Source organism: Protopterus annectens, chromosome 7.part0 (assembly GCF_019279795.1).
Source record: "Protopterus annectens isolate FY-2018-M chromosome 7.part0, PAN1.0, whole genome shotgun sequence".
Classification (NCBI taxonomy): domain Eukaryota; kingdom Metazoa; phylum Chordata; order Ceratodontiformes; family Protopteridae; genus Protopterus; species Protopterus annectens.
In genome coordinates, this window is record NC_056739.1 from 1,487,212,130 (window position 1) to 1,487,233,050 (window position 20,921).

At 44.2% G+C, this 20,921-nt stretch overlaps 1 protein-coding gene across 2 annotated transcripts in view; it reads left to right on the top strand.

Annotated features, from left to right (window-relative positions):
* Nucleotides 1–11,744, top strand: part of MTMR14 (myotubularin related protein 14) — a 1,239,106-nt gene extending 1,227,362 nt beyond the window's left edge. For both annotated transcript variants that reach the window (XM_044078037.1, XM_044078038.1), the window contains one exon: nucleotides 9,014–11,744. In XM_044078037.1, coding sequence (XP_043933972.1) covers nucleotides 9,014–9,194 — 181 coding nt within the window. In that variant the 3' untranslated portion in view covers nucleotides 9,195–11,744. The remainder of the gene's footprint in view (nucleotides 1–9,013) is intronic.
* The last annotated feature ends 9,177 nt before the right edge of the window (nucleotides 11,745–20,921 follow it).

Sequence of the window (20,921 nt, forward strand, 5' to 3'; positions counted from 1 at the left end):
TCCCTGCACCCCACACCCCTGCTCTTTAAATATACCAAATCCGAGACTGTACTACAATGCGGTAAAGGAAATTTTCCCTTTACTGTACTGTAGCGCGGTCTTTGAGTTGGTATATTTAAAGAGCGAGGGGGTGCAGTGGGGCTTGCCCCCCTGCTTACAAGTGTCAGGTAAGTTTTTTTTTTTGTTGTTTTTTGCATTCGAACCATATAACGTTCGAAGTTGTCATACTTCGACTATGTGATATAGATCCATTATACTTAACCGTTATACTAAATATTTTAGTAATAAGATCTTTGCTAAGGCAAAGCTGTTCTTTTTATCCTCTGATGTTGCATATATTAAGGACCTGGTAGTCATATGTAACCAATTCTGTACCATTTACAGACATATAGATTACTAGTATGGTTTGATATATTAACCTGCAATTTTGTATGTTTTTTTAAGGAAGTTGGTCAACTCAGCACCATTTGGTTGAGACTGACTGACCAAAATGTTTTTTGACAAAATGTTTCAAATTCCTTACATTGTATCCTTTTATGTTCAGTTATATTTGCTAAAGTAAAAAAAAAGTGCTTTCTCTTGTCTTGTTAGTTATTTAGTTTGTTGTGTGGTTATACTCTGTATTATGGCAAATAAGGCCAAGCTTGGTTTCAAACAATGTGGTAAGTGTGGGCGTAAGTTGCCCAGTTCTGATGGTTACTCCCAGTGTGTTTACTGTTTGGGCATTGACCACCTTAATGTTTCTTGCGACATTTGTTGTAGCTTCAGCAACCGTACGTTGGCTGAATGCAAGAAAAACGTATCCTTAAGGGTATGTTAAAGTCACCGTTTGCGGAGGCTCTTTCTGGGACGGAGGTCTCACCACCTCCTAGGCATAAAGACATTAAAAGACATAAGGAGAAATGGAGTCTTTCAGTTCTGACATCCCCATCCTCCTCAGAACCGAGTCGACACTGGGATTCTCCAGCGCCGTCGGTGCAGACAACTTTGGCACCAGGGTCCTTGTCTTCTCCCTCAGTGCCTCCTTTGATTTTGACTCTGACTACTTCCAGTGTACCGACCTCGGCACCATCTCCCACAGTGCCGACCTTGTTTGTGACACAGGCCCTGACTACTGTACCTCCATCGATACCTTCCACGGCGCCGAGTCTTACACTGCTCCTCTGGTAATGACTCCTTCAGTTCCGAAGATTGAGCACCTTTTAAGAACTAGATATTCTCCTTATGACCCCTTTTTGGGACAGCAGTTTAGTCCCTTTCTTGAGAGACCAGACTCCCCATCGGCAGCGTCCTTCAGATCCACCAGGAGTCTTTTGGAACAGGATGTAGTGAGGGTTGTAGACCAGCTTCTGGCAGCTAGAGGATAAACCACCCAGACCAGGTCTTCCCTCCCCCTTAGAGCGGAAGCTTTCATGGCGTATTTTCCTGTCTATCCTCCTCCTACCTCCACCCAGGATGTTCATCGTGCATACAGCTGCAGTCATAACAGATGGGTTTTCCTGCCGTCAGGCGGGTCCTCGGTCGGCCGAATTCCAAAGTCTAGGTCCAGCGTCGGTTGTCGTCGCTTCCTCCCTGACGTCAGTGCGACAGGGGTATAAAAGAGCCAGCCGACGCCATTTTCTCCAGTCTTTCTTGCCGCGCGGTGCCCGAAGCAGAAGCAGTTCGCAAGTGCCGGTCGGCCAGCTCCTGAGATTACGAATATTTTTCAACCGAAGTCTCCTTAAAAGCCAAGTACCCCGTTGGGGAAACTTTTCTTGCCTCAGACCGATGTCAGACAAAGTTAATAATTGCATTTCATGTGGGAAGCAAATACCGCATAAGGAGTTTCATTCCTTCTGCATTCCTTGCTTAGGCCCAGACCACGACGTCTCGGCCTGTCGTTTCTGTGCTACATTCAACAGACGCAATATTAAGCGTCGGGCGGAGTTCACCCAACACTATTTTGGCAAAAAATTTAATTACATTATGTCGTCGGATACTCCGACTCCAGTTTTGAGTAAAAGACGCAAAGATAAGGACCGACATACGAGGTCCGCGGCTTCCACTGACACCACACCAAAGCCGACTATAGGTGGTCCGGTTCTCAGTGAGGCGCCTACGCAGCCCCTGACTACCGACGATACTTCATTGGCGGTGTCTTCTGTGCCCGAGGTCGCAGGCTCTTCGGCCCACACCCCGACTACAGATACCGAAGCCACTCTTGGCGGTGAAACTCAGAGTTTAGGACAGGTCTGCCACCTCTCAAGGTGTCTTCAGGCCTTCCTCTTCTTTTTCCATCAAGGCTTTCGCTAAGTCTAAAGCAGCCATGCATACTAAAAGACAAGCTCCACAGGGCCCTTCTCAAGGCCCCATGCCTAAAAAGCAGATGCTCAAAATGGCTGAGGATTTGATTACTCTTATCAGGGGTTCTCAACCCCTCCCGGACAAAAGGCCCAGAGTGGAGGAAGAATCCCCCTCCTCGGACCAGGCCTCCATTATTTCCGAACATTCTGATGACCAGGAACATTCATACTCCCCTTTGAAGATTCTGATGCAAAGGAGTCCATTCCCTCTGTCTCCCCCCCTGAGGATTACTCTTTTGGTGAAACCTTGCATACCTTGAGGGAACACTTCCACTGGAAAGGCCAAGAGTACTCAGACTCCAAGAAAAGGCTTAGGGATTTTCTCTTGCTCCCTCAGCACAGGCCTCTGGCTATACCTCCTGTCTTAGACATTCTAGATGATGTGTATTCGGAGGCCTGCCTTAACCCAGACTCTTTACCTCCAGCCCCAGTTAAGCCTGACAGGTATTACCGGGTTCCCGACTCACACCAATTCCTATACAAAAGCCATGCGGCTGACCCAGAAACTATCTCACAGGGCCCCAAGGGAATTAAAGCCTCCACTGCTAAAAATCCATTACCTTCAGAGAGGGATTCCAGAGCTTTAGAAAGGTGGGGGGAAAAAGGTATACACCTCGGCCACCTTAACCATGAGGGCTTTAAACTGTCAGTTCCATATGCTTAAGTACCAACAGTTTCTGTTATCACAGTTGAGAAGCAAAATGTCACAACCTGAACAACCAGACTTGAAGGAGTTGCAGGATTTGATACATAGTGCAGAACAAGTGGGTAAACATACCTTGCAATGTGGTTTTGATGCTTTAGAGGCCTCATGTAGAGCTGCTATTACAGGATCAGTCATACGTAGACATGCTTGGCTCAAAGAGCAAACCTTACCAGATCATGTCAAAGCTAAATTACTAGATGCCCCTCTGCAAAAAGATGTATTGTTTGGTGTTAAAGCTGAGGAGGTATTAAAGAAAATGGAGGAAAAGGCAAAATCAATGCAAACAGTGAAAGATTTCCTACAGGTACAACCTCCACGTTTCAGTAGAAATTGTCCTTCCAAAAATTGGTCCTTTCCAGCCACGGACAGACCCCAAAGAGGTAGATACAGGCGCCCGAGGGGCAGAGGGCAATCTCAAGGATCGTTTAGAGGCAGACAATGGCAAGCACCTACACCAAGAGGTGGTGAGGATAGTTCACAGCCATTCAGAAAGCAGACCCAATGACTTTCCCCTTTGCATGCCAAGCAAGGCTCAAATGGCAGCACCTTTAGGTGGAAAACTGGCATTATTTTTGAAAAATTGGCATATTGTCACAAAAGACAAATGGATCCTGGACATTATAGACAGAGGCTACAGATTCCACTTTCACACCCTTCCAAAAATGAGAGGCATGCCAAACCTGCCACACAATCAAAGGGCAGAGGCACAAAAACAAATTTCAGATCTCATGGACATGAAAGCTATTCAGGAGGTACCTGCATAAGAGCAGGGTCATGGTTTTTACTCCAGACTATTCCTGGTACCAAGGAAGGGAAAAGATTGGAGACCTATTTTGGACCTATCCATCCTAAACACATTTTTACTTGTGCCAAAATTCAAGATGCTCACATTACAGCAGCTCCTTCCCATGCTGGGCAAGGAGTCTTGGCTGGTAACATTGGACCTCAAGGAGGCATACCTGCATGTCTCAATCAGACAAGATTGCAGAAGATACCTCAGATTTCTTGCAGGTTCAACCCATTATCAATTCTCTGCATTGCCCTTTGGCTTATCTACTGTGCCCAGAGTGTTCACGAAATGCCTGGCATCAGTAATTGCCTACTGCAGACTTCAAGGGATACAAATATACCCATATTTGGACGACTGTCTGATCCAAGCGGACAGCAAGCACATACTTCTGAAACATCTGGCTTTTGTAATAATGTTGTTGAATTCTCTGGGATACACAGTCAACAAAAAGAAATCAAGGCTGATACCCTCTCAAACAAAATTTTCCTGGGTGCCAACTTGGACACAAACACCCAGATGGCCTACCTCACGCCAGAGAAACAGGGGCAACTAACTCAATATTTCAGAAAACTAGCAAATTTCACCAGGCTGACTGCAAGGAAAATCCTGCAGGCTCTGGGATTCATGGCATCTTGCATCCTACTAATCCCATGTGCAAAGCTGCATATGAGGAAACTTCAATGGTACCTGAAAAACATATGGTCTCAACACAGTCACAGTTTGGAAACAATAATACCACTGATTCCATGTCTTCAAAAGGAATTTCTGTGGTGGGCTCAAGCATGCCAAAGAAACACAGGTCTCCCATTCTGCAAGCCTCAAGCAAATCAAGTCATCACAACAGACTCCTCGGACTACGCCTGGGGGGCGCACATGACAGATCGGTGCATTCAGGGAAATGGTCCCAAAAAGAAAAGCACCTACACATCAATCAAAAGGAAATGCTAGCAATAATAAATGCTATTATAGCTTTCAAAAACCTACTGCATCCAGGTCAGCTATTGATAAGGACAGACAATACCACAGTAATGTGGCACATAAACAAACAGGGAGGAACCCATTCATACCCCCTGTGCAGGCTGGCCATGTCTCTTTGGAACATGGCTCTGGAATTACAAATCGAACTTCAAGCACAGTACTTGCCAGGCAAGGAAAACACGCTGGCAGACAACCTAAGCAGAAATATGACAGATCCACACGAATGGAAGTTGCATCCTCAAGTTTTTACAGAGATAATTCAAGCATGGGGAAGGCCAGACATAGATCTCTTTGCCTCGCACAGAAATCACCAATTGGCAAAATTCTGCTCAAGGACCTTTCATCCACAGGCCTGGAGAGTGGACGCACTCTCTTTCAGTTGGACAACAATGACAGTTTATGCCTTTCCACCTCTTCCTCTGCTGCCCAAAGTTCTATTAAAAACCAGAGCAGACAGACCAAAGATGATTCTCATTGCTCCAGACTGGCCAAGACAACACTGGTGTACCCACTCCTGAGGAGCCTGACGCATTCCCCACCTTGGATCCTACCTCTAATGCCTCTTCTACTGACTCAGCGCAACTTCAAAACTCTTCACAGTCAGCTGAAAACACTCAATCTGGCCGCATGGAAGATTCCTTAAATTCACAACAGACCCTACTCTCCAAGGAGGTGCAGGATGTCATTTTGGAGGCCAGAAGGCCTTCTACTAGAAAAGCTTACTCCGCAAAATGGAACCGGTTTTGTGCCTGGAATGAGAAAAAGGGTCAGAATCCTGGAATACTGAATTTACCTCAAATATTACAGTACCTAGCTGAGATGCTAAGCAGTGGACTTTCATTCTCCTCCATCAAAATCCATGCCTCAGCCATTTCTGCAGAATACAACACTGATCCTCCTCTATTCTCTCGCCCCCTCTTAAGACAGTTCCTCAGAGGGGCTAAGAATATAAAACCCCCAAGGAAACAACCAGTACCTGCTTGGGACCTCAATTTCATTCTAGAAAAACTGACCTTGCCTCCTTTTGAGCCAGCTGCCTCAACAGAACTGCAATATTTGTCCTGGAAAACAGCCTTCTTTCTGGCTATCACCTCAGCTCACAGGTATCGGAACTACAAGCCCTCATGGCTGTGCAGCCTTTCATCATTTTCCATCAGGACAGAGTTTCCTTACGAACCAATCCATCCTTTATGCCAAAGGTAGTATCCAGGGTAGCTTTGAATCAGGCTATCCACTTACCTACCTTTTACCCTAATCCTCTAAACAAAGGGGAGCGACTACTACATTCCTTGGACATCCACAGACAGCTGCGTTATTATTTGGACAGAACAAAGCCTTTCAGAAAATCAGAGCAACTCTTTGTGTCCTATGCTACAGGAGCTCAAGGGAAGCCAATTTCCAAACAGACAATCTCAAAATGGATAGGCCACTGCATACGCTTTTGTTACTCTCTTCATGGTAAAACTGTACCTGCAGGCATCAGATCTCACTCCACAAGGGCCACAGCTACCTCTGCAGCTTTCCTCAGGGGGGGTTCCTACCAAAGATATTTTGGAAGCAGCCACTTGGAGTTCTGTATATACCTTCTCCAAGCACTATCACCTACCATTATACTCCAAATCTAGAGCAGGCTTTGCCACTGCAGTCTTGCAGGGCATCCTGGCTCCTCCTAGTTCCACCTAGTGCCTACCACCCCTTTTTTAGCTTTGGGATTCTACCCATCTGTTATGACTGCAGCTGTATGCACGATGAACATAGTACAGTTTTGTACCTACCATGAATGTAGATGTTCGAGTGCTAATACAGCTGCAGTCCAGGTTTCCCTCCCTCCTTCCCCTCTTGGAACAGGCCTAATGGCTAACACCTCCTCAAACAACCTGATTGGGGTATTCATTTATGGTGTATTTGCTTGCAACTACTGTTTTTGATTATATTGCATTGCATTATTACATAAATTTATGTATTGCCTTCCTTCTGGGGGCACCTGACATCTGGGGCAAGAAAAACTGAAGAAAATGGCGTTGGCTGGTTCTTTTATACCCCTGTCGCACTGACGTCAGGGAGGAAGCGACGACAACTGACGCCGGATCTAGACTTTGGAATTCAGCCGACCGAGGACCCGCCTGACGGCAGGAAAAAACCCATCTGTTATGACTGCAGCTGTATTAGCACTCGAACATCTACATTTATAGTAGGTACAAAACTGTACTTTTCGGAGACTTGTGTATCGATGGCTATCCCAGCACATACTGTCTTGGCACTGACAACAGAGGCTTCCCTGTCGGCACTGATTACTCTTGGCGCCATGGCTCCTTTGGAACTGGGGCACTTTCGGAGCAGTGATTGGGCTGTCAGCACCATGGCACCTTGTTCAATGCCGTTTTTTTCTGTGGTGCCATCTACAGCCACAGCTCTCCCTGCATTGGTCGGTCCTCTCGGAGTTCCTCACCTGAAAGCGGGCTCCTCTGGGCAGGGTGTGTGACCCTGGTTCCGAGGTTGTCCTTCTCGGTTCCGGGCTCCCATCCATCCTCTGGTGGGCCTGCTTTCCAGGTAATGGAGAGGGTCCTTGCTTCAACAGGCTTGCAGTTGACACCACTGGCATCAGAACCAGAACCCCTCTTTAGCTTGTAGCTGTTGCACCCTCCTACTCTGGAACCTCGAGCACGGGAGCCGCAAGGCTTGCCCTCCAAGGGAACCCTCTCTCCCGAGTCTGCCTCTTTGGTGGAGGTACTGCCTGAGGAGGTGCGTGATACCGTTGCCTCTCAACTAGCTACCTTGGAATCTATTTTGAACTCCTCAATAAGCTTGATTTCTCACACTACCGAGGGGGCAACTTGAGCAGCTGCATCATTCATCGTTATGAGATGACATGCGTGGATGCGTTTGTGTGACTTCGCAGATCCCTGTAAATCTTCCTTTGTCAATGCGCCTGTTGACGAATCTTCCCTTTTTGGTCCCAAAAGAAGAAAGACACTTTCACATAGTGAGGACGGAAAGACCTTTTCTGCTGTGGGCTTACGTTTTTCCACCCCCCCCCCCCAGAGGTCCTACTCCAGGAATCAGAGGGGAGGAAAATTGTGGTTCAAGAAGTCCCAAGGATCTTTTCGTGACACTCGTGACGAGCAATCCCCACGGGGCAGAGGGGCAACTCATTTGGAAGACACCCCTTTTGGGGAAGAGGGGGTCCACATAACCAAGGGTGCTAGAGATTCCTTCTCTGGCAGACCCTTCCAGCACTCTTGAACATCGGCCCGATTGCTTTCCTCTGGAAGCAGTCGGGGGTTGATTTTTCCCTGCACCTACAGGCCTGGAAACTCGTAACGGATGCGTGGGTGCAGAGGATAATATCCAGAGGCTATCATATCCCTTTCAACATCAACCCCAGACCTGTGAACCGAACCCAGACGTTCCGCCCGGTCAGAGGGAGGTCGCAGCCTTAGAAATCGAAAAGCTGCTAAGAAAGAGTCATCCAACTAGTCCCACCAGACCAAAGAGGATCCCGCTTTTACTCAAGATTCTTTTTATTGCCAAAAAAGACGGGGACTGGAGTCAATCCTGGATCTCAGTTTACAAAACAAATTCATCAAACCTCAATTCCGGATGGTCATGGTACTGTCCATTCTCCCCTTTCTGGGGAAGGACAACTGGATGCACTCTATAGACCTCCAGAATGCATATTACCACATAAAGATGGACAAACACTCCCGGAGTTTTCTCCGCTTCCGGCTGGGAGCCAATCATTATCAGTTCAGGGTATTGCCCTTTGGTCTCTCGACAGCCCTAACAACTGTACATTGTTCATATATATGTAATTTCATGCCAGGAGCTTATTCACCTGCTGGATAAATCTGGCTCATTGACTTCAAATGTTACCAAGAAGAGGCCCATTTATTCTCCTGCTTCCTCAGTTTATCTTTCAAAGATCTGCTATATATAGTGAGTAACTTGCACTGTTATTTTCCTCGGCATGGATTTACTTGCTGACTAAAAACATTTTTGAAGATGAAACATTAAGTTGGCTGGTGTTGCAGCTTATTCATTTCTGTTAAAAGCTTGTCATTACATGTAAGGCTGCTGCAGTGATAATGTCAGTAAATGGTTTGTCTTGCGATTTGATTTGCATTTTACTTCATCATTGGTGATATTAGAGAAAATATTTAAATGACATTCAGCTAAAACTATGGCTTTATTTTTCAGATGTACCCCAGTTCTAGACCGTCAAGCTAAACTAGAGGAGGTACGTGCTATTTTTCTGTCTGCATACAGTATGACGGTGGGCCTGACATCTGCATCACCAAGTTCCTCAGGAGCGATAAGTGGCATCTTGGAACAGTTTGCACGTGGAGTTGGACTGAGGGGATCAAACAGCATTGTGTGACAGTCTCTGTATCAAACACAGAAGTTTGATCTTGTACCCTAATCTCACCAGCCAGTTCACTAGCCAGACTCACTGTGAGACACAGTGGAAGTAAATTGGCATTGTCTGTGTTTTGTTGGCATTTAACTAGTGTAATTGGCAGTGTTTTATTGTAACAATCACAGACTTCAGAAAGTTTTATCTAGGTTTATTCCTTAGGGTCTTGTTACCACCTTACTCAGGAGCTGTATAATATATGTATGTATGTATGTATGCATGTATATGTTTTAAAATGCTTTTTTTTCACAGATACAGAAAGTAGCTCCTTTTTGTAAGCTAAATGTCCTGTTGCTATTCCTTGACATATAACCTGTTGACAAGGATTCATTCTTTGACTGAGGAAGGCTGTTGGAGCAGGTGCAGCCATGAACACTATCTTCTGCATTTATCCTTGCAGAAGTTTGCAACATTTATGTTTTAAGGACTGAACACACAGTTTTGTCCTAACTTTAAAGTAAGTATGTATGGAAGGCCCTATTGGGTAAGCAAGACACATTTCATTTGACAAATTGTAGGCATACTTGTTGCAAGTTGGAAGCTGAATCAATATGTGCTAAATTTTTGAGATAACAAAGAGGAAATTTAAAACATGCATATGTTATGGCTATTTTTAACTTTTTTTTTTTTTTGCTCATGCGGTATAAATCTTGGCTCTAGATTGTCACTGTTGAAGTGACACCCCGACACCATGTGCAGAAATGGGAAAAGGGTTGTGGATGGATGTGTAGTACAGTTTTTCCTAGCTGACAGGAAATGTAATGTACTTCTTGTCAAAGGTAATCATACAGGCATGTGTTAAGGAATCATCAACCAAGATAAGATGTATTCTTCCAAATTGTTCTTACCTTACGTTTTGCACTGCATTAAACAAGGACACAAAAGGGAGCTATTAAATATTGAATACTGTGTATTGATAGAATATTTTTCTACTTTGAATTGCAGTTTTGTTTAATAACTTTAATTGCAATTGTCTTCCAACCCAAATGTTGTCCCTTGAGGAGCATAGACACCATGTAAAGATGCTGTTCCTGCTCTGGTCAGTTCCTGTTTTCACACCTTGGGACTTTATTTAAAGGCATTATCAATTTCTCAAGATGAGTTAACTGCTTTTGTGTGTCAAAAACAGCCCTACTCCTAATGAATTTCCCCAGTCTGGTGAAATACTGAAGATTGGATGTTTATTGCAATTCATCATTTGACACAGGAAAGTTTGAGAGTATAGTACAAAAATGATTTTAGCTTTTATAGTGATGTATCAATGTGACTTTTTTAATCTTACTTTTAAAATAGTAATCGGCATCCAGATGTGAGAAAAAAAATCTCATTTTAGAAGCCTCACTTTTTAGAACGATATTGTAATAATAAAAAAAGTCATGTACAGAGTGATTTCATGCACAGTGTACAGCAAACTGGCTAAAATGTCTATAAAGAATTCAACTTCTCTGTAGTCGTAGAGCTTCACTAAGCACCTGACTAATGTTCTTCCAAGAATATTTCCTGAAACCTCATTTCTCGTTGTTTGAAACTGCCAGTTTATAGAAGGTTAGCATCAGTTTATTTACTCAGGTGTCCGTGATTTGCCTCAGAAGGCTTACAGTCCACAGAATTTTTGACTGCAACAAACGTGGTGTAAGAGCTTGAAATTAAGCATTACATAAATAACCTTCTTTATTTGATTTCTAGAACATGAGCAGTTTAAACATTTGTGTGAGATTCAAGAACCTAGTCACATATTTTTCAAGCAGGTTGATGTCAGCAGCACTGAGCATGTTCTAGAACCTGTGGCTGCTGTAGATGGCAGTAGACAGGATCTGTAGTGAAGAAAAACTCCACTTAACCCCTAGTTATTCATTATGGAACTTCTGAAGGGATCCAAAATTCTGCTTCTAGATATTTTTTCTCACTTGCCGATGTAAGTTGCACTCATTGCTACCATACATTTCTTACACTGTGAGGCCTTATTAAAAATGCTGTACATCACATATGCTTTTTTTTCACATGAAAAGCCATATAAACTGCACAGAAGTGTGTTTGGTTTTTAGTAAATATGTAGCTGGGTTCAGTATTGCTTTTTTTACTTTTGTTTTAATCATGTTTACATTACCCAGTAACTATTAATGTGTTTGAGCAGTTGTTTTTGTTTAAACTTCAAAAATTAAATTGCTGCCTGCTTTATTTTTTTAATTTCTAACGTGCTAACCTATTTCTTTTTAAAGAAAGAGGATAACAGTTCTCAATCTAATGCTTACCTCATCCTGTGTTTATTTTATATGAAACTTTTGGTTTTCCTTTTCATTTGTAGCTTCCAGATTTTATGTTTATATATTGAGTCTGTATTGTAGTGTAAATAAGTATAATGATTCACTATAAACACGTCAGCCTTTGCGAAACTAAGCAGTTAAGGTTTTTTTCCGTACCAAATGTAAAGGTGTAATCTTGAAATACAAAATGTAGTACATTTTCAGTGGATTTTTTCCAGAATTTCAATAAAAGTTGCTTAGTAATGCTTCATTAAATTCACAGGACATTTTAACATCAGATATTAGGAGTCATCTGCAGTGGATTGTTGTTTTCTGATGTTCATCATGTTACCCTGCTGCAGTCTTCACACTTGGGGTTATCCTGTCGTCAGGCAGTCCCGCAGTCTGCCGGAATTCCAAAGTCTTGGTCCAGTGCCGGTTGCTGTCGCCTCTTCCCTGACGTCAGTGCGCCAGGGGTATATATAATGCAACCGATGCCATTTTCTTCAGTCTTTCTTGCCGCACAGTGCCCGAAGCAGAAGCAGTTCGCAAGTGCTGGTCGGCCGACTCCTGAGATTTTTGAATTCGAATTTCAGACCAAAGTCTTCTATAAAGCTAAGTACCCCGTTGGGGAAACTTTTCTTGCCTCAGACCGATGTCAGAAAAAGTTAATAATTGTATTTCTTGTGGGAAGCAAATACCTCATAAGGATTTTCATTCTTTTTGCATACCTTGCCTAGGCCCAGACCACGACGGCACTTCTTGTCGGTTTTGTGCTAGGTTTAATAAGCGTACTATTAAAAGACGCTTTGATTTCGCACAACACTACTTCGGTAGGAAATTTAACTACACCTTGCCGTCGGAGCAACCGACTACCTGCGTGCACAAAAAACGCAGGGATAAGGACAGACAGCCCAGGCCTAAGCCAGATTCCGAGGCCTCGGCTGTTCCGGTCTCCGGTTCTCCGGTCCTCAGTGAGGCTCCAACGCAGCCCCTGACTACCGCAGATCTGGAACCCGAGACCTCTACGGAAATTTTGACGGAATGTACCAGGCCGACGCAGCCTTTTACTTCAGGCCCTTCTGACGACTTTGCTTCTAAAGACGTCGGTGCTTCAGAAACGCCATCGGTTTCGGAAGGCGTTTTCAGACCGACTCTTACCATTAAAACGTTTTCTCAGTCGAAGACTCCTTCTAAATCTAAAAGGACTGCACTTCAGTCTCCTGTTCAAGGCCCTATGCCTAAGAAACAGATGCTCAAAATGGCTGAAGATTTGATTTCTCTAATCAGGGGTTCACAGCCCCCTCCTGACAAAAGGCCTAGACAAGAGGAAGATTATGCTTCCTCTGAGCAAATGTCCATATCTTCAGACTCCTCTGAGGACCAAGATTATTCATTCTCTCCTTATGAAGATTCTGATGCTGAGGACTCTGTTCCCTCAGCTTCTCCTCCTGAAGACTACTCCTTTGGGGAAACTTTACACAGTATGAGGGAACATTTCCACTGGGAAGGTCAGGACTACTCTGATTCAAAGAAAAGGCTCAGAGAGTTTCTTTTACTCCCCCAACGCAGACCACTTGCCATCCCACCAGTTTTGGACATTGTGGATGATGTCTATTTAGAAAACCGTTTCAACCCAGACTCTCTACCTACTGCTCCGGCTAAGCCTGACAGATACTACAGAGTGCCTGATTCCCACAATTTCTTTACAAAAGCCCAGTAGCTGACCCAGAGACAATCTCCCAGGGTCCCAAGGTGGCTAAGGCTTCTATGGCAAAAAACCCAGTACCTTCTGAGAGGGATTCCAGAGCACTAGACAGGTGGGGAAAAAGGTTTACACCTCAGCCACACTAGCTATGAGGGCACTGAATTGTCAATTTCATATGCTTAAGTATCAGCAATTTCTAATCTCTCAGTTAAAACAAAGAATAACCACTCTCCCTCAACAAACTGAATTGAAAGAAGTACAGGATCTGTTGCACGCCACTGAGCAGGTGGGCAAACATACCTTGCAATGTGGGTTTGATTCTTTGGAGGCCTCCTGCAGAGCAGCTGTCACTGGGTCTGTTATACGTAGGCATGCTTGGTTAAAGGAACAAACTCTGCCTGATCATGTTAAAGCAAAACTACTAGATGCTCCCTTACAGCAGGTTTTTCTTTTTGGAGTTAAAGCAGAAGAAGTTTTAAAGAAAGTGGAAGATAAGGCAAAATCTAGGCAGACAGTCAAAGATTTCCTACAAGTACAACCCCCTCGCTTCAGCAGAAACTGGCCAACAAAAAATTGGTCCTTTCCAGCCACTGACAGACCGCAGAGGGGTAAATACAGATGCCCAAGGGGCAGAGGACAACCACAAGCCCAGTATAAACCTCGCCAATGGGGCACTACAACACAGAAGGGAGGAGAAGACAGGTCTCAGTCCACCAGAAGGCAAACTCAATGACTTGCACCTTATCTGGCCAAGCAATACTCTTTTGGCAGCCCCCTTGGGGGGAAAACTCGCACTTTTTGCAGACAGCTGGCACATTGTCACAAAGGACAAATGGGTCCTAGACATAATTTCACGAGGATACAGATTCCACTTTCACACCTTGCCAATGAAAAGAGGAATGCCAAACCTGCCACAAAATCAATGGGCAGAGGCACAAAAGCAAATTACAGCTCTCATGGACATGAGCCATTCAACTGGTACCTACTTGAGAGCAAGGCCAAGGATTTTACTCTACTCTTTCTAGTGCCCAGAAAGGACAATGCCTGGAGACCAATTCTGGACCTTTCAGTTCTAAACACTTACTTACAAGTACCCAAATTCAAGATGCTAACACTACAGCAGCTACTTCCCATGTTGGGCAAGGAAGCATGGCTAGTAACGTTGGACCTCAAGGAGGCATACCTGCATGTCCCTATCAGACAAAGTTGCAGAAGATACCTCAGTTTCATTGCAGGTTCAACCCATTACCAATTCTCTGCACTGCCCTTTGGCTTATCTACTGCGCCCAGAGTTTTCACAAAATGCCTGGCACCAGTAATTGCATACTGCAGACAAAGAGGAATTGAAATATATCCATACCTGGACGACTGCCTCATCCAAGCAGAAAGCAAAGACATTCTCTTACATCATCTGGCCTTTGTAAAGCATCTACTAAACTGCCTGGGGTACACAGTAAACGAAAAGAAGTCAAAACTAGTACCCTCACAAAAAATGACATTCCTGGGTGCCAGCTTGAATACAACGGCCCAGAAGGCTTATCTTACGCCAGACAAGCAACTACAACTAACTCAATATTTCCAGACAATGGCAACAAAGACCCAATTAACTGCAAGAAAAATTCTGCAGGCTTTGGGCTTCATGGCATCTTGCATTCTAATAATACAATTTGCAAAGCTGCATATGAGGAAATTACAGTGGTACCTAAAAAGTGTATGGTCTCAACACAGCCACAGCTTGGACACAATGATATCTCTCATTCCCTGCCTACAACAGGAATTTCTATGGTGGTCACAGGCATGTGACCTCAACAAGGGTCAGCCTTTCACCTTGCCCCCAGCCAGGCAAGCTATCACAACAGATGCTTCAGACTACGCCTGGGGGGCACACATGGCAGGACAATGCATTCAAGGCCTATGGACTGCAGATCAAAGAAATCTGCACATAAATCAAAAAGAGATGCTAGCTGTACAGAAAGCTCTGACAGCCTTCAAGGATCTATTACATTCAGGACAACTTGCAATAAAGATGGACAATACCACAGTTATGTGGTACATAAACAAACAAGGGGGTACACATTTCTACCCTCTGTGCAGGCAAGCAATGATCTTATGGAACATAGCTCTGGCCTACCAAGTCCAGTTACAAGCTCAATTCCTGCCAGGACAGAAGAACACATTGGCAGATGACCTCAGCAGAAACATCAAAGATCCCCACGAGTGGAAACTAGACCCACAGATATTTGCAATGATAACTCAAAAATGGGGCCTTCCAAATATAGACCTGTTTGCCAGTCCTCAAAACTACCAACTGACAAAATTTTGTACAAGGACATTTCACCATCAAGCTTGGAAAGTGGACTCTCTCTCTCTTTCATTTGGAAAAACCTGACAGCATATGCCTTCCCTCCATTACCTCTCCTGACAAAAGTTCTTTTGAAGGTCAAAAAGGAGAAGAGACCACGACTGATTCTCATAGCCCCAGACTGGCCACGCCAGCACTGGTACCCGCTATGGAAAAATATGGCCCACAGCCCACCATGGATATTGCCTCAAATACCCCATTTGCTCACACAACAAAACAGATTCTTCACAGCCAGCTCAAAACTTTAAATCTGGCTGCATGGCAAATCAACTAAACATCCAACCAGCTCCTCTTTCACAAGCAGTTCTGGATGTTATTCTGGAAGCCAGGAGGCCAAGCACCAGGAAGGCTTATTCGGACAAATGGAAAAGGTTTTGTGCCTGGAACCAAGCTAAAGGCCAAGACACAATTCAGCCTCTCATGCCTCACATTCTACAGTATTTAGCTGAGATGTTGCACAAAGGACTTTCTTTTTCCTCAATTAAAATCCATGCTTCAGCTATTTCAGAACACTACAACACAAATCCACCTTTATTTTCACATCCTCTTCTAAGGCAGTTCCTCAGAGGGGCTAAAAACATTAGACCACCCAGGAGAGCTCCTACACCAACATGGGACCTCAACTTTGTTCTGGAAAAACTAACGCTACCTCCCTTTGAACCGGCTTTCTCTGCAGATCTTCAGTTCCTATCATGGAAGACTGCCCTGCTCCTAGCAATAACTTCAGCTAGGAGAGTCTCAGAGCTACAGGCACTAAGGGCAGTGGAACCTTTCCTCATTTTTCATCAAGACAGAGTTTCTCTATGAACTAATCCTTCCTTTATGCCTAAGGTGGTTTCCAGTGTAGCTTTAAATCAAACCATCCACTTACCCACCTTCTTCCCCAATCCACAGAACAAAGGTGAGAGACTCCTGCATTCCTTGGACATTCACAGGCAGCTTCTTTACTACTTGGACAAAACTAAGACTTTCAGAAAAACTGACCAGCTCTTTGTATCCTATGCTACAGCTTCTCAAGGGAAGGCTATATCTAAGCAAACCATTTCTAAATGGATAGGTCATTGCATACAGTTCTGCTATACCCATCATGGGAAATCAGTTCCTGCTACCATTAGATCCCACTCTACCAGGGCAACAGCTACCTCTACAGCCTTTCTCAGGGGGGTTCCAACCAAGGAAATTTTAGAAGCTGCAACTTGGAGTTCAGTACACACCTTTACCAAACACCATCACCTACCTCTTTACTCTAAGTCCAGGGCAGGCTTCGCCACTGCAGTTCTGCAGGGCCTGATTGCCTCCACTAACCCTCTATGATACCTCCCCCCTACCTTAGCTTTGGGATTCAACCCAAGTGTGATGACTGCAGCAGGGTAACATGATGAACATAGTACAGTTTTGTACCTACCATAAATGTAGATGTTCAAGTGTTCACCCTGCTGCAGTCCAGGTTACCCTCCTTCCATCCCCTCTGATCTACTGGCAAAATCTCTTCTATGCCTTACTGATGTATTTGCTTATAGCTGAAGGGATTTTGTGTTTGTGCAGTGTTCACTCCATTTGGTACTAATTCTGACCACCTTTTTGGGGGCACCTGACATCTGGGGCAAGAAAAACTGAAGAAAATGGCATTGGTTGCGTTATATATACCCCTGGCGCACTGACGTCAGGGAAGAGGCGACAGCAACCAACGCCGGACCAAGACTTTGGAATTCTGGCCGACTGCAGGACCGCCTGACAACAGGATAACCCCAGGTGTGATGACTGCAGCAGGGTGAACACTCTAACATCTACATTTATGGTAGGTACAAAACTGTACTTTCTGCAATCCCCAGCCCTCACACACTTTTTTTTTTTTTTTCATGTTTGCCTCTTTCCTGCACATGCTGTGGAATTTTGTGCTAACCTAGGCAAGAGTGCTCTCAACATCTGTGCTATCAGCTCTTGTCTGCTGCTTGAACAGTTTTGATCTCATGCCTGGCATTCAGCATAGAAAATTCCAGTGTTGACTGCCAGAAAAGGCCATTTTATGTATATATATATATATATATATATAGATATAGATATAGATATATATATATATATATATATATATATATATATATATAGACTGCGGTGATGGTGCTGCGGTAGCGTTGTCGCCTCACAGTAAGACGTTGTCCTGTTCGATTCTCAGCTAAAGCGTCTTCTGTGTGGAGACGTGCGTGAATGGGCTTACCTTCGTTGAAGGTTGTGCGTCAGGCCTGGCAAGTCAGTACGTAAAAATCTTCTGCCAATCATTAGTGGACTGGAGGTCCGCTGTGGCGACCCCTAACCGGGAAAAGCCGAAAGATACAACAAATATATATATATATATATATATATATATATATATATATATATATATATATCCTAAGAGTTGCACCAGGCCTGCTTACCTCCCTGTATTTTATGGATCAAGAGTACATCATCAGAAATTGCCGTAAGTACCTCAGTTTTAACTCTGCTACCTAGAGATGCAGATTGGAGAAGTCAGAGGTCTACCCAACAACTTGCAAGATGTGGCTGTTCAGAGATCTCAGTGCAGGAACTATCAGGAGGGTCCCTCCCTTTATCCTGAAAAAGTGCTGGAGGGCATAGAAAGGGTGAAAGATTCCAAGGGCAGTTGTTAGTTCTACCATCCTCTGATATAATTATATCCGTGAGACAGTATCTCAGCCCTTGTGAGTTACCAGCCACTCTTCAGTTAGTCATGCTCACCCTCTAACTAGGTGGAAAATAAGCCCATAAGTGGTGCATCCTGGTGGCAGTCACCTTTTGTGGTGTGTCCTGAGATGCCTATTCTACTGTTCAGCAGCTGAGTTTACTTGCAGGTGGTCTGGATCCATATGTCATTTATTCCTTTGAGTCCTCCAAAGCAGTATTTTGGAAGCACTTGGAGCTAATGATTCTTCTCCTCAGGCCTCTTCCTTGATAGTCCAGGTTGAAGATGGCCCACTGACTCTTTCTCGGTCAGCTGTACAAACAGCAAGGTTCCCACATATTGGAAATCAGGCAGCTATTCCATGTCTCATGGTCTCTCTCTTCACTGTTGTGGGAGCGTACCATGAAAGAACATAGATGCCAACACTAGGTCATATGCTTACCAGTCCAGCTCATGCTTCACATTTTGGTAGGCATGTCCATATCCACTGGTGCCCAGTCTCACCTAATTTCCAGTGTTAATCTATTGTTTGGCCCTACATGTTGCCTCTACTACTTCAGGGTGGTCCACCTTGCCCAAAACATGAGTTGGGGGACGATCTCCTACAACCCCTGTCCTAGCGAAGGGGTGGAAATGTCCAAGATGCATTTGTTCTTTCAGAAAAAGATAAAATAAATGAATCTGTCTCTTCCTACTGGCCACTCCTACCTCTGATGGATGCCTTCTTTCTAGAGATCATCAAGTTCATGAAGTAATTTATCTGTGCCACCCCCACCCCACCCTCATCCCAGGAGTGTTTCTTTTAGCATCTGGGGAAGAATGATGTAGGGATCTGGCCATCCTTCCCATGGAGTTTCTATTTTTATAGCCTGGAAGCTTCTGCATACCAGTGCATCTGATTCCAATACGGTATAAGCCTTCTACACGCCTCTAGCTTAATGGTTTGAGAGCTTGTTTAAGTATTCTTTGACTAACTCTTGTGTGATTTATGTAGTTCAAGGTATAGACCATTGACCACAGAGTATTCTACTTTACTGTATGCTAATAAGTCTTAAGACACTGGACAGAGTGGGCACGATGGTGTTTTTATCTGCCAAATGAGGACTCAGGAGCCCAGATGTTTGTCTGCAAAGTTCTTGTTCCATTCCTTCTTAGTGAGTGAGGCACTGGAAGAGTTTTCATCCCTTTCTGAGCATAAGGTCAAGGGAGCTAGACAATACCTTTAATGGAGCTTTTCGTGTGGGCTTCTTTGTGATCTGGTGTCATTTTGATTGTGCCAGTGACATAGCTAGAGTATGTTTAGGAGGATGTGGTAGAGTCTACCTTCCTTTAAGGATGAACTTAAGCAGGCCATTCTAGATTCACCCTTCCTAGGGAGAGTGCTTGGGCAGGTTTCTTAGAACTTTGAGGAGAGTTTCCACAAGAAACGGGCTTTTATTGTTGAGTGATCTCTTTGATCCCCCAACCCTTTCTGTTGCTTCAACACCTGAACTGCTTTCCAGGAAGGAGAAACCTCCTCAAAGGATGAAGGCGGCTCCCAAAACTCAGACAGTCTTGGCTTTTCCAGCCAGATCGCGCAGGAGGATGGCTTCACCAGCCTGACAGCTGCACTGCAGACATTGGTCTATGGTTCCCATGCTAAGATGATTCTCCCATTTTGCTAGGGTTTGCTTGCTTGAGTTATTGTCATCCAAGTCTTAGAATTCTTAATCCTCCCCAGTGTAAAACCGTACACAGAGACCAGGTCATCTCTGCAGAGTTTTTTGCTTGGACAGACTTTCATTCCTACTAAACAAGGCTAGCACTTTTTCGGCCATCTCTGCTTAATTCTGAAGTAGACATGAGATTTTTTTCCTCCTGAACCTCTGTAACATCAACCAGTACATGTGATAAATGAAATTCTCGGTAGTGCCAGGTGTCGTGGTACTTTTGTCACAGAACAGATTGATCTGTCAGGTAATGAAGAATGTCTGGCTTATTGCTTTCTGTGGCTCATACAGAACCAAAAAATTCAGCCAAAACAGTTGCAGTACTAACTTATAACCAATTTTAAGCCTTGCAGTCATTACAAGTTTAGTTAACATGTACTGTTCCATTCAGTCATATCAGATCAGGGGTTGTACTTCGTCTGTTACAGTAACTCTTGTCAGATCAGGGGTTGCACTTGCATCATTATACTTTATTGTGAGATTTTCTGTAAAGAGAGAAATTATTTTGGGGTGTCTAGCACTTCTACAGATTCAGATCATGAGTGAACTTAAGTATAACCTTACATGTGACCTGTAAAGCTCAAACATTAGTCCTGCATTAATTCTGAGAGATGCTTAGAGGTCCTTCTTTTGGAGACTTGGCTTTCATCTTCCAGTCATGTTCCTCCTTATACTGTGTTCTGACAGTCTTTCTACCTGAATTTATCTAGGCAGCCTTTGGTGATCATTGCTTTTGTTCTGCATTCTGTAGGAAAAAGGGAAGAAGGAAATAGAGACAAGGGGAGACGAAATATAGTGATGGTGGAGCCAATGATAACTACACCCTGAACTCAAACCCAAGTATTTACCTCAAACAGACTTTCGTGGAGTTTGTATTCTTAAAATGGATGGGTGCAACCCCCAGTCAGACCAGTAAGGCAGGCTAGTTTATAATCAGCCACCCCCAACCATATTCTTTCCAAATACATGTACTTGTGGACAGGTAACAT